Source organism: Camelus dromedarius, chromosome 13, assembly GCF_036321535.1.
Source record: "Camelus dromedarius isolate mCamDro1 chromosome 13, mCamDro1.pat, whole genome shotgun sequence".
NCBI lineage: Eukaryota > Metazoa > Chordata > Mammalia > Artiodactyla > Camelidae > Camelus > Camelus dromedarius.
This window is the reverse complement of record NC_087448.1, coordinates 63,192,520-63,207,203: the sequence shown is the minus strand read 5'-3', so window position 1 is coordinate 63,207,203 and position 14,684 is coordinate 63,192,520. Positions and strand designations below refer to the sequence as shown.

The 14,684-nt window shown below is 47.2% G+C and overlaps 1 protein-coding gene across 9 annotated transcripts in view; it reads right to left on the bottom strand.

The window, feature by feature from the left end:
• Positions 1–14,684, bottom strand: part of STARD13 (StAR related lipid transfer domain containing 13) — a 455,772-nt gene that overhangs the window by 13,257 nt on the left and 427,831 nt on the right. For 7 of the 9 annotated variants that reach the window (XM_064493212.1, XM_064493214.1, XM_064493213.1 and 4 more), the window contains 4 exons: positions 11,044–12,446; positions 9,805–9,978; positions 8,479–8,695; positions 721–919 (listed from right to left, as the gene is read on the bottom strand). In XM_064493212.1, the coding sequence (XP_064349282.1) occupies positions 721–919; positions 8,479–8,695; positions 9,805–9,978; positions 11,044–12,446 (1,993 nt within the window). The remainder of the gene's footprint in view (positions 1–720; positions 920–8,478; positions 8,696–9,804; positions 9,979–11,043; positions 12,447–14,684) is intronic. The other 2 variants (XM_031465864.2, XM_064493211.1) reach the window with 1 other exon arrangement.

The following is a 14,684-nucleotide window of genomic DNA, read 5'->3' as shown; positions in this document are numbered from 1 at the left end:
GACCCGAGCATCCTGGGCAGGTCCTAGAACCAATCCCACGCGGTGCTGAGGGACAACGTCATAAACATACCAGTGTAGCCAGAAGAGTCACGAGTTAACTTCTGATACCCCTCTTTGCAACTGTCTTTAGCAGGATACCCACTTTAATCAATAAGGGCTATTTTCAAAGATTAATTACAGGGCCTTTGCTGAGAATTATCAACTTCACATCACTTATAACGTTCCAAGTGAAAACATAAATTAGTTGAATTAAACTTAAGACTTGTTTTGTTTTGCTTACTTTTCACCAATTAAAATACATTTTATTAAAATACATTTGCCTTTTATTTCTAGTCATTTTAACACTTTTGGATTTCATATATCCCAAGGAAATGCTTTCTTTTAAATAAATCTAGATGGAAAATATATTCTATTGTTTTTCCTTTTCATTTTAAATTTATTAAAAGCCCGGTGAAAGTTAGTTTTACAACTTACACAGAACCCTATTGAGAAGGACGGTTTTGGAGTCAAGAGGTTATTTTCAAGTGCACAAAACATAGCCTGGAGATCTCCACAGCAAACCGCGAGCAGAGCTTACTTCTGGAGAGGAGCTAGAAGTGTAACTTTCATGTATCTCTTTACGGATTCGTGTAGTACTCGTATAACTAAAATTCCATCGACAGCTGTTTCTCAGGCTGACAGATGTGCTTGAGAACACTGACCTGCGTGGCCCGCACTTACACTGATAGATGTGGAGGAAGGTCTCGCTGAGCTTGTTGGTGAAGAGCGGCTCGGGGAGGTCCCGGAAGAACTGTTTCACCATATCGGCCACGTCGTAAGCGGACTGGTCCTCGTAGCTGACGTTCTCGGGGAAGCTCTCATTCATCTGACGTAAGGCATGGATTCGCGACTTCACGCCTGATTTTCGAAAAAGACCCACCTGAAACAAGCCACAGGGACATGTCAGTGAGGCCGCCTCTGCCCCAGACGTTTTCTTCCTGCGGCAAGCACCTTGGGGGTGATGAGAAGGCAAGGGGACAGGACTCCATGGGTTGGAGCTGTATCCGAGCTAGTAAATTGTAAATGACTAATCTAGCTGCTTTGGCAGCAGGTGAACACGGACTTCCTCTCCCACAAAATGAAAATAAAAGTAACATCCCTGCCCCTTACAGGGCTCTTGAGAAAATACATGTGATCGTGCTTTGTAACCTGTCAAGCCTTGTAACACGGTAGACGTTATTATTTTATTCATTTATTTAACAAGAAGTGATTAAGTACCCCCTATAATCAAGCAGACTTAGACTTGCTAGGAGTCATTAGTGAGCAGATGGGACAAAATTCCCACCCTCTCGTGCTCACACTTGAATGGGGGTTTTGAGAAGGTTCGGTCAATGGAAGGTTTGGTGGATCCCAGACGAGTAACCACATCCAGTGCCCCTCTGAGGGACAGCTTTATAGGGACTATGCTCATGAACAGAGTAATATCATAAGCAGGTATTTTGCCTGAAAGTCTCACACGCTTGTGCTTCTTGGATTCCCTGTGGCACTCGCCCGGTATGTGCCTCGGAGATGCCGGGCACTTGCTACTCCGCGGGGTTAGTTATCATGCGTATAAGCTAGGGCCCTGGTGAGAGGGAATCCCGAGTGCCTTTTCTGCAGACTTCAAGACATCGTCCTGTGCCTTTTCCATCCTTAGGCTTAGGCTCTGCCTCTGCTTGACAGATAAATGCAGCAACGAGGCGCCGTGGGAATTGCCCCTGGGAAGGCACAATCAAGGGGGAGCAGCGCCCTAGAGGAGGGAGGTTCCCGCAGTGATTTCCGGGTCCGGCTCGGGCTCGCCCCACTGTGGACCTGCCACCATCCGAAACGAACCGAGCTTCTCTGGGAGCCCAGGCTTAGAGTGAATTAGTACGTCTGCTATTTTTAAATGCCTGCGGGACGTCGAGTTGCTCAAAACTCGGTCCTTCAGCGCTCAGCCTCCACTCTTCCATTTCGAGGGGGCGCACTGCTTGGCCCCCTTCCACGCAGCACGGTGGCGCAGCCGCAGTGGTCAGAGGGGGGCAGCGCCCTCTGGAGCCGGCGCCGCTCCTCCTCCTGACACCTGGACACACGCCCCCTGCCTGCCCCGTGTGCCCAGCTGTTCCCGGCCCAAGTTCAGGTGCCCGAGGAGAGCTCTCTCGGTTGTTGCTATAAACAGAGAGCAGCCTGAATTCTTTTAAATTGCAGTAACAGCAAGGGAAGAATTCCAAGCAATTAGAGAATGCTAGGGTTTTGTATGCGTCAGCTGTGGATCGCAGGGGCAATCACGCACTGCTACTTTCTGTGGCAGTACAGACAGGATCCTTAACAATACTTCTTTGCATTCCAAGGCTTACCACCCTAATTCCACAGAGCAGGGTATTTGCGCGCAGTGTCACTTAAAACATTAACTGCTTTTTTATTCTTGAAGTTTGGAATGTCTAGAAAATGCAGAACGTTGCCAAGAAGAATCTAAAGAACATTTCTCTCCTGGCAACTACTCTAAATTTCATCAAAAGGCATGAGGAGGAAGCATGTGCTGTCAAAGGGAAAATCCAAGATGTCCAATGAGCGATTATCGCAGTGCGACTGAGGCTGGGTGGACCCTGACACAGCGCTGGGCTGCACGGGCGTTCTCAGGAGCCAAGTGCCCCAGAGGTGAGCTCCTCAGTGTGACTCACACACAGTTACCCTCGTGTGAGCTGGTATTATTCCATTTGAGAATCCCTGCAATTACTTTTGTTACCGGCGGAGAACTATTGATCGGGTTCTGTAAGAACAAAGCAGACGGTGCTTTTGTGCACATCGCAGAACCAGATCCCTCTCTTGTCAGCTGTGTCTTACTGGCTTTAATTCTGGACGCACAGTGATGTGCAGGCACACACATCCCAGCGACGTTTTCTTTGCACTGTTCTCTTTCCAAGTTTCTTTCTAGTTTCAGCAAATATTGTTATTTTAATTATTTTACACATGTCTGGAGCTCTCCAGCTGCAGGCTCCGAGCTGCTTGTTCTAACTTAGATCTCACAGGATGTCCAGAGGGTTGTCAGGTATTTATTTGTTCTGCCTCGGATTCTGACAATAACCTTCCCGTCCCACCCTTATCTTCCAAGGGACGTGGGAAATATCTGTGGGTTCTGTGGATTTTTGTTGGCAGAGCCAAAGGAAATTTTTCCCTCAGACTAATAAAAGGTGGTCTGAAATCAGATTCCAGATCCAGGAGCTGAGGATGGCAGAAGGGAGAGGTGGTGAGAACCCCAGTCTTCAAAAATGTCACCGAACTGATATAAGGACTAACCCTGGAACCACGCTACTTCCTGCCTTCTTGTTATGTGAGCACAGGAATTTCTGAGTGCTTAAGCCGTTTGGGGAAGGGGCCTCTGTTCCTTGCAGGGGAAAGCTCCTTGGACATAGTAAGTAGACGCTTCTTCTAATGAAGGAGAGGTCCTGGGTCCAGAGAGAAGAGCTGATCCTACCCACCCCCCCAGAACAACCAAGTGGGGGCACACGTGATTGCCATTCAGCATGTTTGCTTCAAAAAGCTTTCAAAGCAGTGATAAAATCTGCATTTTTAGCTAATTTTTTTTCCCCTAAGTAAAAGGTGGAGGACTGAAGAAACCATTTTAAAGTCCATTTCTTTTAAGGGCACTGTTGTCATCGCAGCCGGTGGGAGGCAGCCCCAGAACCTTCAGTTTCATTGTGAGGAAGTCAAAGGATGTGAGAAACGGCTTTCATCTGCTTCCGCGTCTGTCAGTGGTGGGCGGGTGACCTGGGCTGCCACACGGGGCCCCACACTTGGCTTAATGCTCTGCGCGTAACGTTTGGAAAGCCTCAATAATCTATATACACGAGATCTCATTTTGCACGAGGCCCCACAAATGACCCAGCAGGGCCTGCTCGGGTACTTGTGACCGTGGCGCCAACACCCCCTCTGGCACAGAATCTCTCATTAGAAAGGTAAAAGGATGAGGGATGAGTGTCCCTTTGGACTAGCTTTCCTTTCTTCTTTGTCTTCCACCCAAAAACCCAGCTTTCAAAAAGCAAGGACTTAGGTATAATTTAAAAAGATGGGCCCCGGAGCATCACTCATCTTATCCCAGGTCGGCAGCGGGGAAAGAGATGGAACAGGCAGTGGCTTGAGGACACTTGTATTGAGTATGAAGTGTCTTCCCAGCATAATTGGGCTTTTAAAACTTACTGCAGCATTAGAAGGAGAGGCTGGGCATGAGAGCTGCATTAGAATTCAAATTTCATCTAAATAATATTAAATCTCCTCGGCATCCTGTCGATGCGAATCCTTTCAGCACTTAATGACGTGTATCAGGGCTTGCATTTCCTCTTTAGAAATAAATGCGCTCCGCTAATGAAGAAAGGTTGGTTTTCTTCCGGAGGAAGGTCCCTAGAACAGTATGTGGCAGGTTCTTATTTGGAGCCTTGCAGGTTTAGCCTCGCACGGCAGTGACTTCATATTCACCAGGAGCTGGGAATAACCTATCCTTCCGTGCAGCTGATTTAGGGCAGAAATAAAAGCTCAGCCAGCAAAGCCCGGCTCCTCTCACACACTGCTGTGTCTGAATGCAAACGTTCATAATTGAAGGCTGAACGCCTTTATTTCAGCCACAGCCGGCTGCCAGGGCGAAAACGGACACACTGTGTTTCATCGTGTACAAGCCGTTCTGCACTTGGGGGTGTAGGAGGTGAAACGGTGGCCCTGTTTCAGGGCAAGGTCGGGCTGTCTTCAGCTGTCTGTGCTCAATGCTGGCGTTTGAGAAGAACACTCAGCACGGGGGAAAGGGGCTGGACTCATCGCAGGAAGCCTCCCTCCCTGGGATGGGGGCTGAGCCTTGGGACAGTCTTGGGTGGGGGTTCGAGGGCACCACGTGAAGGGAGGCAGCAGAGAAGCCAGTCAAAGTGGTTTAGACGTGGGGTATTCTGAGACCCCTGGTCTTACGTGACCCTGGGGCTGAGAGCTCAAGATCCTGTGCAGACCTGAGTCCTCAGTTCAAAGGTGGTGCTGTTGGCAAAGGAAGAACACTCGTCTGGTGTGTGTCCGCTCCTTCTGTGTTATTCATGTCCCTCTTTCTTTTCTGATTCATTAGCTTTTATTTGCTGAAGTTCACTCTTAAATCTCTAGGACAGTCTTCCTCGTGAGCCTGACTTTCTTCAATTCTTAGTACGTTTTTCTAGTTTTCCCTTGTTCCTTTCTGTTACTGCCTTCCTTCTTTGCAGAGACCAGAGAGGGGGCCCCTGCATGCTCCCCACACTCTGTGCTGATGAAGGGGTGGGGCTACAAGGTGGAGGCCCTGCGGGTGTGCAGTGCCTCAAGCCCCTTGGACATCTTACAGAGTCTTTCTTTTGACAGAGGCAAGAGAAGGGTTGCCTTGTCCATTGTGGTTACATTTAGAATCAGTATTTTTTTAAAAAATTGAAGTACAGTTGATTTACAATGTTGTGTTAGTTTCAGGTGTACAGTAAAGTGATTCAGTTTCATATACATACATATATATATTATTTTTCACATTCTTTTCCATTATAGGTTAGTTATTACAAGATAGTGAATATAGTTCCCTGTGCTGTACAGTAGGGCCTTGCTGTTTACTACCTTATATATAGTAGAATGTGTCTGTTAACCCCAAGTCCATATTCATGTCCATGAAATGAGTCTTTCCTGTAAAGCTTAGCCAGCACACTGTTTTTCAGTGTGGCGTTCTTCCAGATTTAAAACGTAGTTCTAGACCTGAAGTGGAGACTGGGAATAAGCCAGCGAGTAGGGCTGGAGGAGGCTTTGGTGCCCACTAGCCTTCTCTCTGTTCATATGGCTTTTGCTTCAGACAGGAGCCTGGACCCAATAACAGTGGTAATGCTGGTGATACACATTATTCAGAATCCACAGGGGGCATGATTGGTTTCCTTTCCACATAAAGACTACGTGGTGAGTGGAGCAGTGTATTACTACCCATTTATACCCAACCTTGTTCAAGAAAGAATTCAAGGTGACTTACAGTGATCTATAAAATACAGTAAGATGCAATTAAATTAAAGCTAATAGATGAGAAATCAGAGCAAAAGGAAAATAAAGATAGAAAAGGATAGTGGCAACTAGGAATGAGGTTCCTACATAAAAGTCATGTCAAAAAATCATATATATTTACTATGGACAGAACATGCATTTGGCTTCAGTAATTCTAGCAGCCAATAGAGAGGAAAACATATCCAGCTGAATGAGTCTGGTGTACCGAATATAAGACACAGAGCAGTTATCCAAAAACAACAGTGCTTTCAGGTGCTGGGGCCAGAGAAAAAATCCTTTCATTCTTACAGAAAAGACACTACATGATAAAATGATGGACATCATCAACAAAATCCTGACAGCGGGCCCATCAGCGACTTGTTTAGGGCCACTTATCAGAGTGTCCCTCAGTGCTGGAGATGGCCTGACCCACCCCATACACCCGGGACAAGCAATTCTAACGTGTGGCAGTGGAGGGCGGTGATTAAAAACTTGGACTCTGGAGGCAGATTTTCCAGCAGGTGTTCATTCCACCACTGCCAGCTGGGGGCTCACCCTGACCAGGGTGGATATGGGATTAAATGAGGCAACGGACGCAGAACACTTACATGATCCCTGAAACACGCTGGGCACTAAAGGAAGGTAATTATTATGGAAGTAATGGCATAGGAGGACAGCACTGACTAGGCATTCCTGAGCAAACACTGTTTTCTCTCAAGAGCTTGTGCTGATAAGCATTAACTGGCCATTCATTAGAATGCTTGGAACAGAATATTTTCCATGCTTGGTAAAAGGCAAAGACAAAGACTCTAAGAGAATCAGCTGAGAGGGGAGATGAGTCGCATATACACTTACGAAGACGGAGAAGCTTGGACAAACGTCTGAATAAAAGGCTACCCTCCACAAAACACAATCTTGGGTCTACTAACAAACCAAGAGAAGTACAATTAGAGCCACAAGGTCCCATGTCAAAGGGCACGGTTGTAGTACTTTTAGGCTTGCAAAAGAGATTAACTGGAGTGGGTATTTCCAAAGAGTCACTGAGCCCACCTCTCCAAAAAGTTTTCTCAGTAAAATACCTATAGATCATCTACCTTTGATTAATGTGTGCTTTTGATATAAGTTTTAAAATTAAAAACATAAATAAATAAAAAACTAACGCTTAAGTAACCAGATTCATTGGATTGCTCTACTGATGTTTTTCACAAGTCAGTTAATGTTGGGGCATCTGCCAAAGATGAGCACTGTTAGTTTTTGACAAGTGGTCTGTTGCCCTTCTTTCTGAGATATAATAGGCAGGCCACCAAGGCCAGTTCTCAAGCAAAGAAGCTGTCAGAAGAGCAACCACTCTTACCCTCAGCATCACATCTAAATATGAAAACATACATGTAGGGGTATTATCTAAACCAGGAGTGGGAAGGGAAAAGGGAACAATATATTTAGTTCAATCAACGATAGCATCAAATGAAATTACTTTTATTCTTCTCCACTGAAAACTGGTATCTGATTCATCAGGAGACCATCCTGATTCTAAGTGTGATCTTAGCACAGGGTAGAGACGAGCATCAGCTCATGAGTTCACGTAGCTTAGCTCATTCCTGTCCACTGAGCCCAAGGCCAAGGGTAAATCAATGAAAAGTGCAAATAATCATAGATGGGCATTGATTCTTCACATGGTTTTAAAGAGTATGAGGAACAAAAGCCATTATAGAATAGTTGCCTAAAAATACCCCCGCTACTCAAGGTTGCAATTTATCAAGCGGAAACACGGCTTTTATTTGGGACAGAATGTCTAATAGAGAAACTAATGAGTGTTAATTCAGGGGAGCAAAGGCTTGGCCTGGTTAATTACAGGATGGGCTGTACTCTGGGCCAGTCACAGCCCACCATTGTGCTGGTCCCCCAGTCCTGGAGACAGAAAATGATCTCCAAGTATTTTGTTTAGCTTGAGCTTTTTAATCAACTCCACAAGATGAGGGAAAATTTAATTCAGCTGATATTATTTTCATACTTACGTACTTAAAAAAGATCTAAATAAATTTCTTTTTGCTGAATGTTTTCCCGGTCATGGTGCTATTTCAAAAAAAAATTAATAAAGGGAGATATAAAGACCTAGATAGTTTAAAAAATAAATAAAACAGGGGTAAAAGAATGCTGTGAAATCAGTGGTGGCATTGAGACAATAATTAGAAAGGAAACACAGTATATAGCTTAACTCCCAGTTTCTGGGGAACACAAATTAGCCATCACAGGTAGAAAGTTTTAACATTCACTTTCTGCAGTCACTCCAGGGTACCCTTCAAGTCGCCAATGAGGAAACATCCTGACAGAGCTCGACAAACTAAATATTGACCTACAAAGATCACAGTGCCCTTTATTTTTGGAGAGGCACGTCTTATCTGGTCCCCGACAGATCTGGCTCTGCCTGGCACTGCACACACCCCCGCCTGTGCCTGGGAGTTACGCCCCTACCTGATCCAGGCAGTTGCTGCGGAGGTACCTCAGTGCCTGCTGGATACTCTGCGGCAGGGGCTGCCCCGTTCTCTGGACGTGAACGATGAGAGGAACGCCAAAGACAGCCTTGTCTCTGTAATCGGGAACTTTCATCCTCTTCATGAACTTTGGAACTGCCCTAGAATTCACAGAAACCAGGTCATGCACGCCTCGTGGAGCACACTGTGGGGAGAGGCTGTGAAAGCAAGAGGGAAGCCGAGTTTTTGTTGGAATATCTCACAGGCACGGGGGAATCCAACATTTCTCCCTCGATTAATCCTGTTACACGGAAGTGCTGCGTGTGCCCTGGGCCTCTGCGTGCGCCCCGGGCCTCTGCCGGGCCTCTGACTATTAAAAGGCATGATTCACGTTAGCAGAATGGATTTATGGCCCTGTTTTCAAGTCAAGTGTTCGACTTTCCAATTGAATTGTGATGGACACACTTCTCAAGTGATGAACACTTAAAAATCCCCAACAAGAAAAAAACAAGACAAATTGAAAAAATACATCAAGAAGAAGAAATGTGGTTGGAGTTGGGAGAGAAGGGAGGGGAGAGAAGATAAAACACATTCCTTGACTATGTCCTGACTTTTCTAGAACTGGCTCTACCCTTTAAAGGAAATTTTAATACACAAGCACATGTTGATTTAACCATGCAGTTTATAACTTGCTAAAATATTTTTATGAAAGCATTGCTGATTCTTCCGTATGCATAACGTATAACACGGGGTAATTAATGACACATTTTATATTTTTCCAAATCCACCAAATCATCTAAAATAGGTTCACATTCAAGTTGCAAGCAAGATATGCTTTTGTCACTTCCTATTCCAAAGGTTTAGTGCATATTCTTGTTTTTATTTGCCAATGAAATAAAAGCAGAAATGTACGTGAGGAATTCAGTGCTCTCTGAATGAAGCAATGCTCTCAGTGTTGAGCTCTGCATTGGGCCAGAAGGTACGAGGAACAGAGGTTTCTTTGCAAACTGCCAGAATTACTTACTGGCAAGTTTATTTTTAAGGTCTCTGTTCACAACTAATGACCCTTTACTTGTCTTTTTCCCTTCTTGGAGCCTGACTGCTTTCCCTGGAAGCCGACAGAGAGCTACAAATAAGGCGAGCTTCCTGCAGGCTCCAGCACACCCAGGGCGGGCAGTAAGGCAGCACTCTGGACATTCGTCTCAGGAGATTGGGCAGTGAAGGCAACGAACGAATTCTTCAGAAACGGGGAAGTAAACACGGAGGCATTGGCAACGTGCACCGAGCCCCGGGACCGACGCCCCCTCCCGGGGGCGGGGCTACGCACCAGGCCCAGCCGTGCTTGTTGGGCAGCGAGTGCTTCTCCATGATGGCCGTGAGGCGGAGCAGCGAGAAGCGCTGGAGCAGGTTCAGCTGGCCGGCCGTCTGGCTGCTGATGTGGGGCGACGCCGTGGACGCCTGAGGCTGGTGTGAGAGCTGGAAGCTGTTCCACCGGAGTCGCCTTTGCCGGAAAGACCGTCAGAGAAGCCAGTCACAAAGGGGATGCGTTATCGGAAAACACTGGATGTTACTAACTTTTAAGGAGCTAATCAAAATAGTTTCTGAGCCAAGAAAATCACAAAGCCCATGGAACAGAAGACACAAATGCACAGAATCAACATAAGAAGCTATTTTTCCCAAGTCTGATAAATTTGGGAAAAGTCATTATCTGTTTCACTAGGAGGCTTAAGAAAGTGAAAATAATAAGTTTTATTTGTTGATTTATTCTGAAATTTGTTCCCAAAGTGTTGAAAGCAGCTGAGACTGTGTGTGTGTGTGGCAGAGACAGAGAGAGAGAGAGAGAGAGAGAGAAAGTGAGCGAGACCTCAGACATTTGGGAACTGTAAAATACTGTCACACTGCCATCCTGTCTCCACGCTCCGACTCTCACTTGGTGTTGAGATGGAACCTGCAGGTGGCAGGCATGGAGGAAACACTGGTGAAGTGATGACACATCCGTGAGCCCCATCACCGCCTCAGCGACAACCCAGCGGTGCAGACGGGACTGTTCCTACTGGTTAGGCCCTTCCAGGGCCGTTTGTCTCAGGTGCTTCTGAAAGGGTCTTTGTAAAACTGCTTTTACGTATTTCTAATCGGCATTTTAAAGCCAGTGTAAACTTATGAAGTATACACCTTAGATCTCAGAAGTTTCTCATAGAATTTTTATAAAGTTTAAAAGTTGGGGTAGAGACGTTTTGCAAGGTCATGGGAAGCATCTGTGAACAGGCACTAGGCCTGGTTGTCAGTGATGCCTGACGGCACCCAGCACAGTGCTCTGCACATAAGAAATTCGAAAAGTTTTTTTGAATAAAGCCAAGATTGAATTAATGAATGTGAGTTAACATGGATTCAATCACCACAATATCTGTACAAAAGACACACTAGTGTTCAAATAATTCCCCACCATGTACATCACTTAGAACGGTGTCAAGTATTTAGAAGGTGCTCTATAAATGTTTGCTAAGTAAACAGACCATAATTATTACTAAATAGATTAAACATCATTTCACAAAGTCATGCCACCAACCTGTTTGGCCTGGTCAGAGAGGCCCCTACTCCAGAGTCCCTCCTTTCTCTGACCCCGGTGGCCTCGGACTCATTAAGAGACGCTCCATCTCTTTCCATATCACTCGGAGTCGTCCGACCTTCGGAGACAGAGTTGCCTTCGAACTCTAAGGTGATCTGATTGGGAGATGTGAATGGGCAGAAGCCAGCTTCTCCAGCCAGGGCATTTTGTGTCTGCAGCTCAGGCAACACGTTTTTTGACCAGTCATCCACTACCTCCTGGAGCCCGTTGACATGATGCAGAATGTCATCCAAGTGAGGGAAGAGATCGTCCTTCTCCAAGTCCAAAAGGTCTCCGGTGCTGGCGTACAGGTGGGAGCCGGGGACGTTGTCGTAGATGCTAACTCGACTGGCTCTGTGGCAGGACGCCATGAGCCTGGGCTCCCTGGCCCCTGGGCCCGGCTGTCTGCCCAGGGAGATGCTCCCAGTCCTCCAGTTAACCTCACTGCTATTGTCCATTGGCGAGAGGCTTTCGATAGAGAGCGCCTTGGGGAACGTTCCTGGCTTGTGATCCTTGGGAATATGCACCACCAAGTTCTCTTGGGAATGAAACTCCTGTGCGTGGTGGTTTTGGTCACCTGCGTCCCGCAGTGCTGTCCCCGCCAGCACATCCAGGTCTTCTAAGTACATGCCCCCGCGCTTGTGGGCCTCCTGGCACCTCCGTTCCTTCAGGCCAGGCGTGCTCACCCCACTACTGCTGTTTTCCGACGGGCTGCTCTCCCCACTCCATTTGCTGGAGCCCGAGAGCCCTTTTTTGCTGGCGTCGGGGGACGAGCTCTGGAGATGGCCATTTGGGATTTGGACGCACTGCATGGCCTTGAAGGACTCGGGCTCCTGCTGCAGCACCGGCCCGCTGATCACCAGGCCCCCGGTCCGCCCCGACCCCTTATGCCTTCCCTGCGATCCTTTCCCTCGCAGCGTTTCCATGCGCTTCAGAAATGATTTGGCTCTGGTCCTGGCGGGCTTCTCATTCTTTGGGTGGAGAGGGTAGTGGAGAAGGTCTCTGGGGGACTGCAGGAGGCTGCCGCCGCCCAGCGCCGCATCCAGCATGGCCGGGCCGTCGGCGCAGGGCCGCCCGGGGCAGTCGAACCCCTCCCGGCCGGCGCCCTGGCCGCCCGGCTGGCCACGGCCGTCGCTGCCTCCGCTGCTTTCGCTGTGAATGGAGCAGACCTCGGGCTCGCTCAGGTCGGTGAGGACGCTTTCACTGCTGGTCGTGTTTCTCATCCTAATGTCTCCCGACGACCCGTTTCTGTCCCCTCCGGGAAAGAGTGCGTGGAGGTCGTCCACGCGAGACCACCGGCGGCTGGTTCTTTGGAAAGTCCATTTGTTGCTGAGGCAGAGGTCTTCCTCATCGGAGTCGTCACCCTGTAAGACATCAGGGAGAAGGCGCGCTTAGAGGTGGCTGGGATGGCGACTGCGATCGAGGTCAGCATGGGCACGGGACCCCCGCCTCCTTTTCCTCTCTCCTCCCTTTTTCCTTTCTCCTCCCTGGGCACCTTTGCAGGGTCCCTCCACCCTCTGACTGTCCTGCGCACCCTCTTCCTTCCTACTGGCTGGAGGATCCCTTCTCAACCTGCCAAGCTCTCTCCCTTTAGTTTTCCTTCCTTCCTCTCTAAGAAGCTTCCCTGACTGATTACAAAGAGGATGTAATTACCATCTGACTATCAGGCTAAATATAAGACACCTGCAGTTTCCCTTTTCACACAGAAACTTAATCCTGCCATAAAAGGCACTTCTTTCCTGAAACCTTTTCACGGAGCCCAGGGACCATATACTCCAGCTCCTCTCTTCGGAACCTCGGAGTCAGTATACCTCGAAGCTCACACTTCTTGGTCTCCCAAACTTGATGCTTATCATATGTTCCCTGTATACATTAACAGCAAAATTATCTCTGAATTTCTGGAAGTAGAAACTTGGGAGCTGTTCTAGAGACCCCAGTGGAGGAGAGTCCAGTCCAGCCTGAGCTGCGGGGCCAGCCGTCTTGTTTTTAATCAATTCTGGAGTGCCTTCGGCAGGACACATGTGTCTGGGTGCTGGGGCCCCATGGCTTTGCCCTGCCATATACACTGCACCTCACACAGTTATCTTGCTTGTCTGGGTTCTGCCTGAATTTGTAGCCCCTGAGAGAGGAGAGTCTGGGTTCCCTGAGGCCAGAGATGGCCTTGTTTATCTTTGCAAATCCCTCCAGCCCAGCATAGACCTTGACATATAAATAATTTCCTTCTGGGATGAACTGAATCATCGACTCCTTCCTCCTCCTCACCATGCACATTACCAAGACCCAACTCTGAAATGATTCTCTGATCTGCTCATTCATATCTTCATTCCCATTCCCTAGTGCAGGCCCTTGGCACCTCTCTGGGTCTATTACAGTAAAACCCTGGCCAGAATCTTGTCTCCGGCACCTTCCCCATCTAAACAGCTTTCCACGGTGTAATCCAAATACGGTCATAGAATTTCCCAGCTTAGAAGCCTTCAGTTTCTCTTAGCCTCCCTAAGTATTTAGTATGGCGTTCAAAGCTCCTTCAACCCGATTGCAATGTACTTTTCTTATTTCAGCTGTTCCTCCTAATTTGCCTGCATTCTGTTCCCTGTCAACTGTGCCCCAACATCAGGCTCTGTCACAGGATTAAGAGCCTAAAGGGTATTCATGGTCCCCACTGCTGAGACCGTCCTTCCCTGGTCCCTGACCATTCTGGGGTACTCAGCTCATGTGCCTCTTTGGAAGCCTTTCCTGACGGCCCCCAGACGAAGACTGTACTTCCCCCTGAGCTCCTACAACATCTGGTTTAGCTCTTTATTGTAGCACTTATTATAATGCTAACTTAAACTCATTCACAAGCACCCACTCTCAACTGTTGTAAGTAAGCTCATCAAGAACAGGGCCTGTGTCTCTGCGTTTTATTCATATTTATATTCTCCCCAATGCCAAGCACACAGTAACGCTCAATATTTTGTTGTTGTTAATTCAATTAATTTAACTTGATTTTATTTTACTTTGGCATCTGGTTCTAAGACCTGGTTCCAAGTGCTAGTGGTACCAGTTAGACTTAGGTGACTGAATGCAAGTTGCTTATCTGTCCAAAGTAAGTTTCTATCATTTATAAAAAGGGACCAAAAATAGGCCCTGCCACTTAGGTTTGCTGAGGGGATTAAATGAAGTAATGCATTTCCTCATCGCTCACTGAGGAGCATCTGTTTGTTTGTAATGTTCCAGTGTTCGTTCAGTCGCTCGTGCACCGCCTGTACTGCTGATCTATCCTTTTACGCATCTGGCATCCACCTTAACTTCTCTGAACTTTGCAAAATATTGTTTTTAAGGGAAAAAAACAAACAAACAGATGCTCAGTCAATAAATGTGGGATCTTCCCATTCTTGCTTCTTCCTTGAAAATCTAGATTCACGTGAGTTGGACCTTATAAGTGATAAATTCGAACTTTCAAGTAGCAGGTGGAAGAAAGTAGAAAACCATTGCACTCACGGAGACTTCCACAGCTCTGGGAGCACAGTGGGAAATCGGCTTCGAGTTTTTAAAGAGTGGTAGAAAACTTTAGTGAAAGAGTTTAAAAGTTGAGCAAATGGAAAAAAGCAAGACTCTAGGAT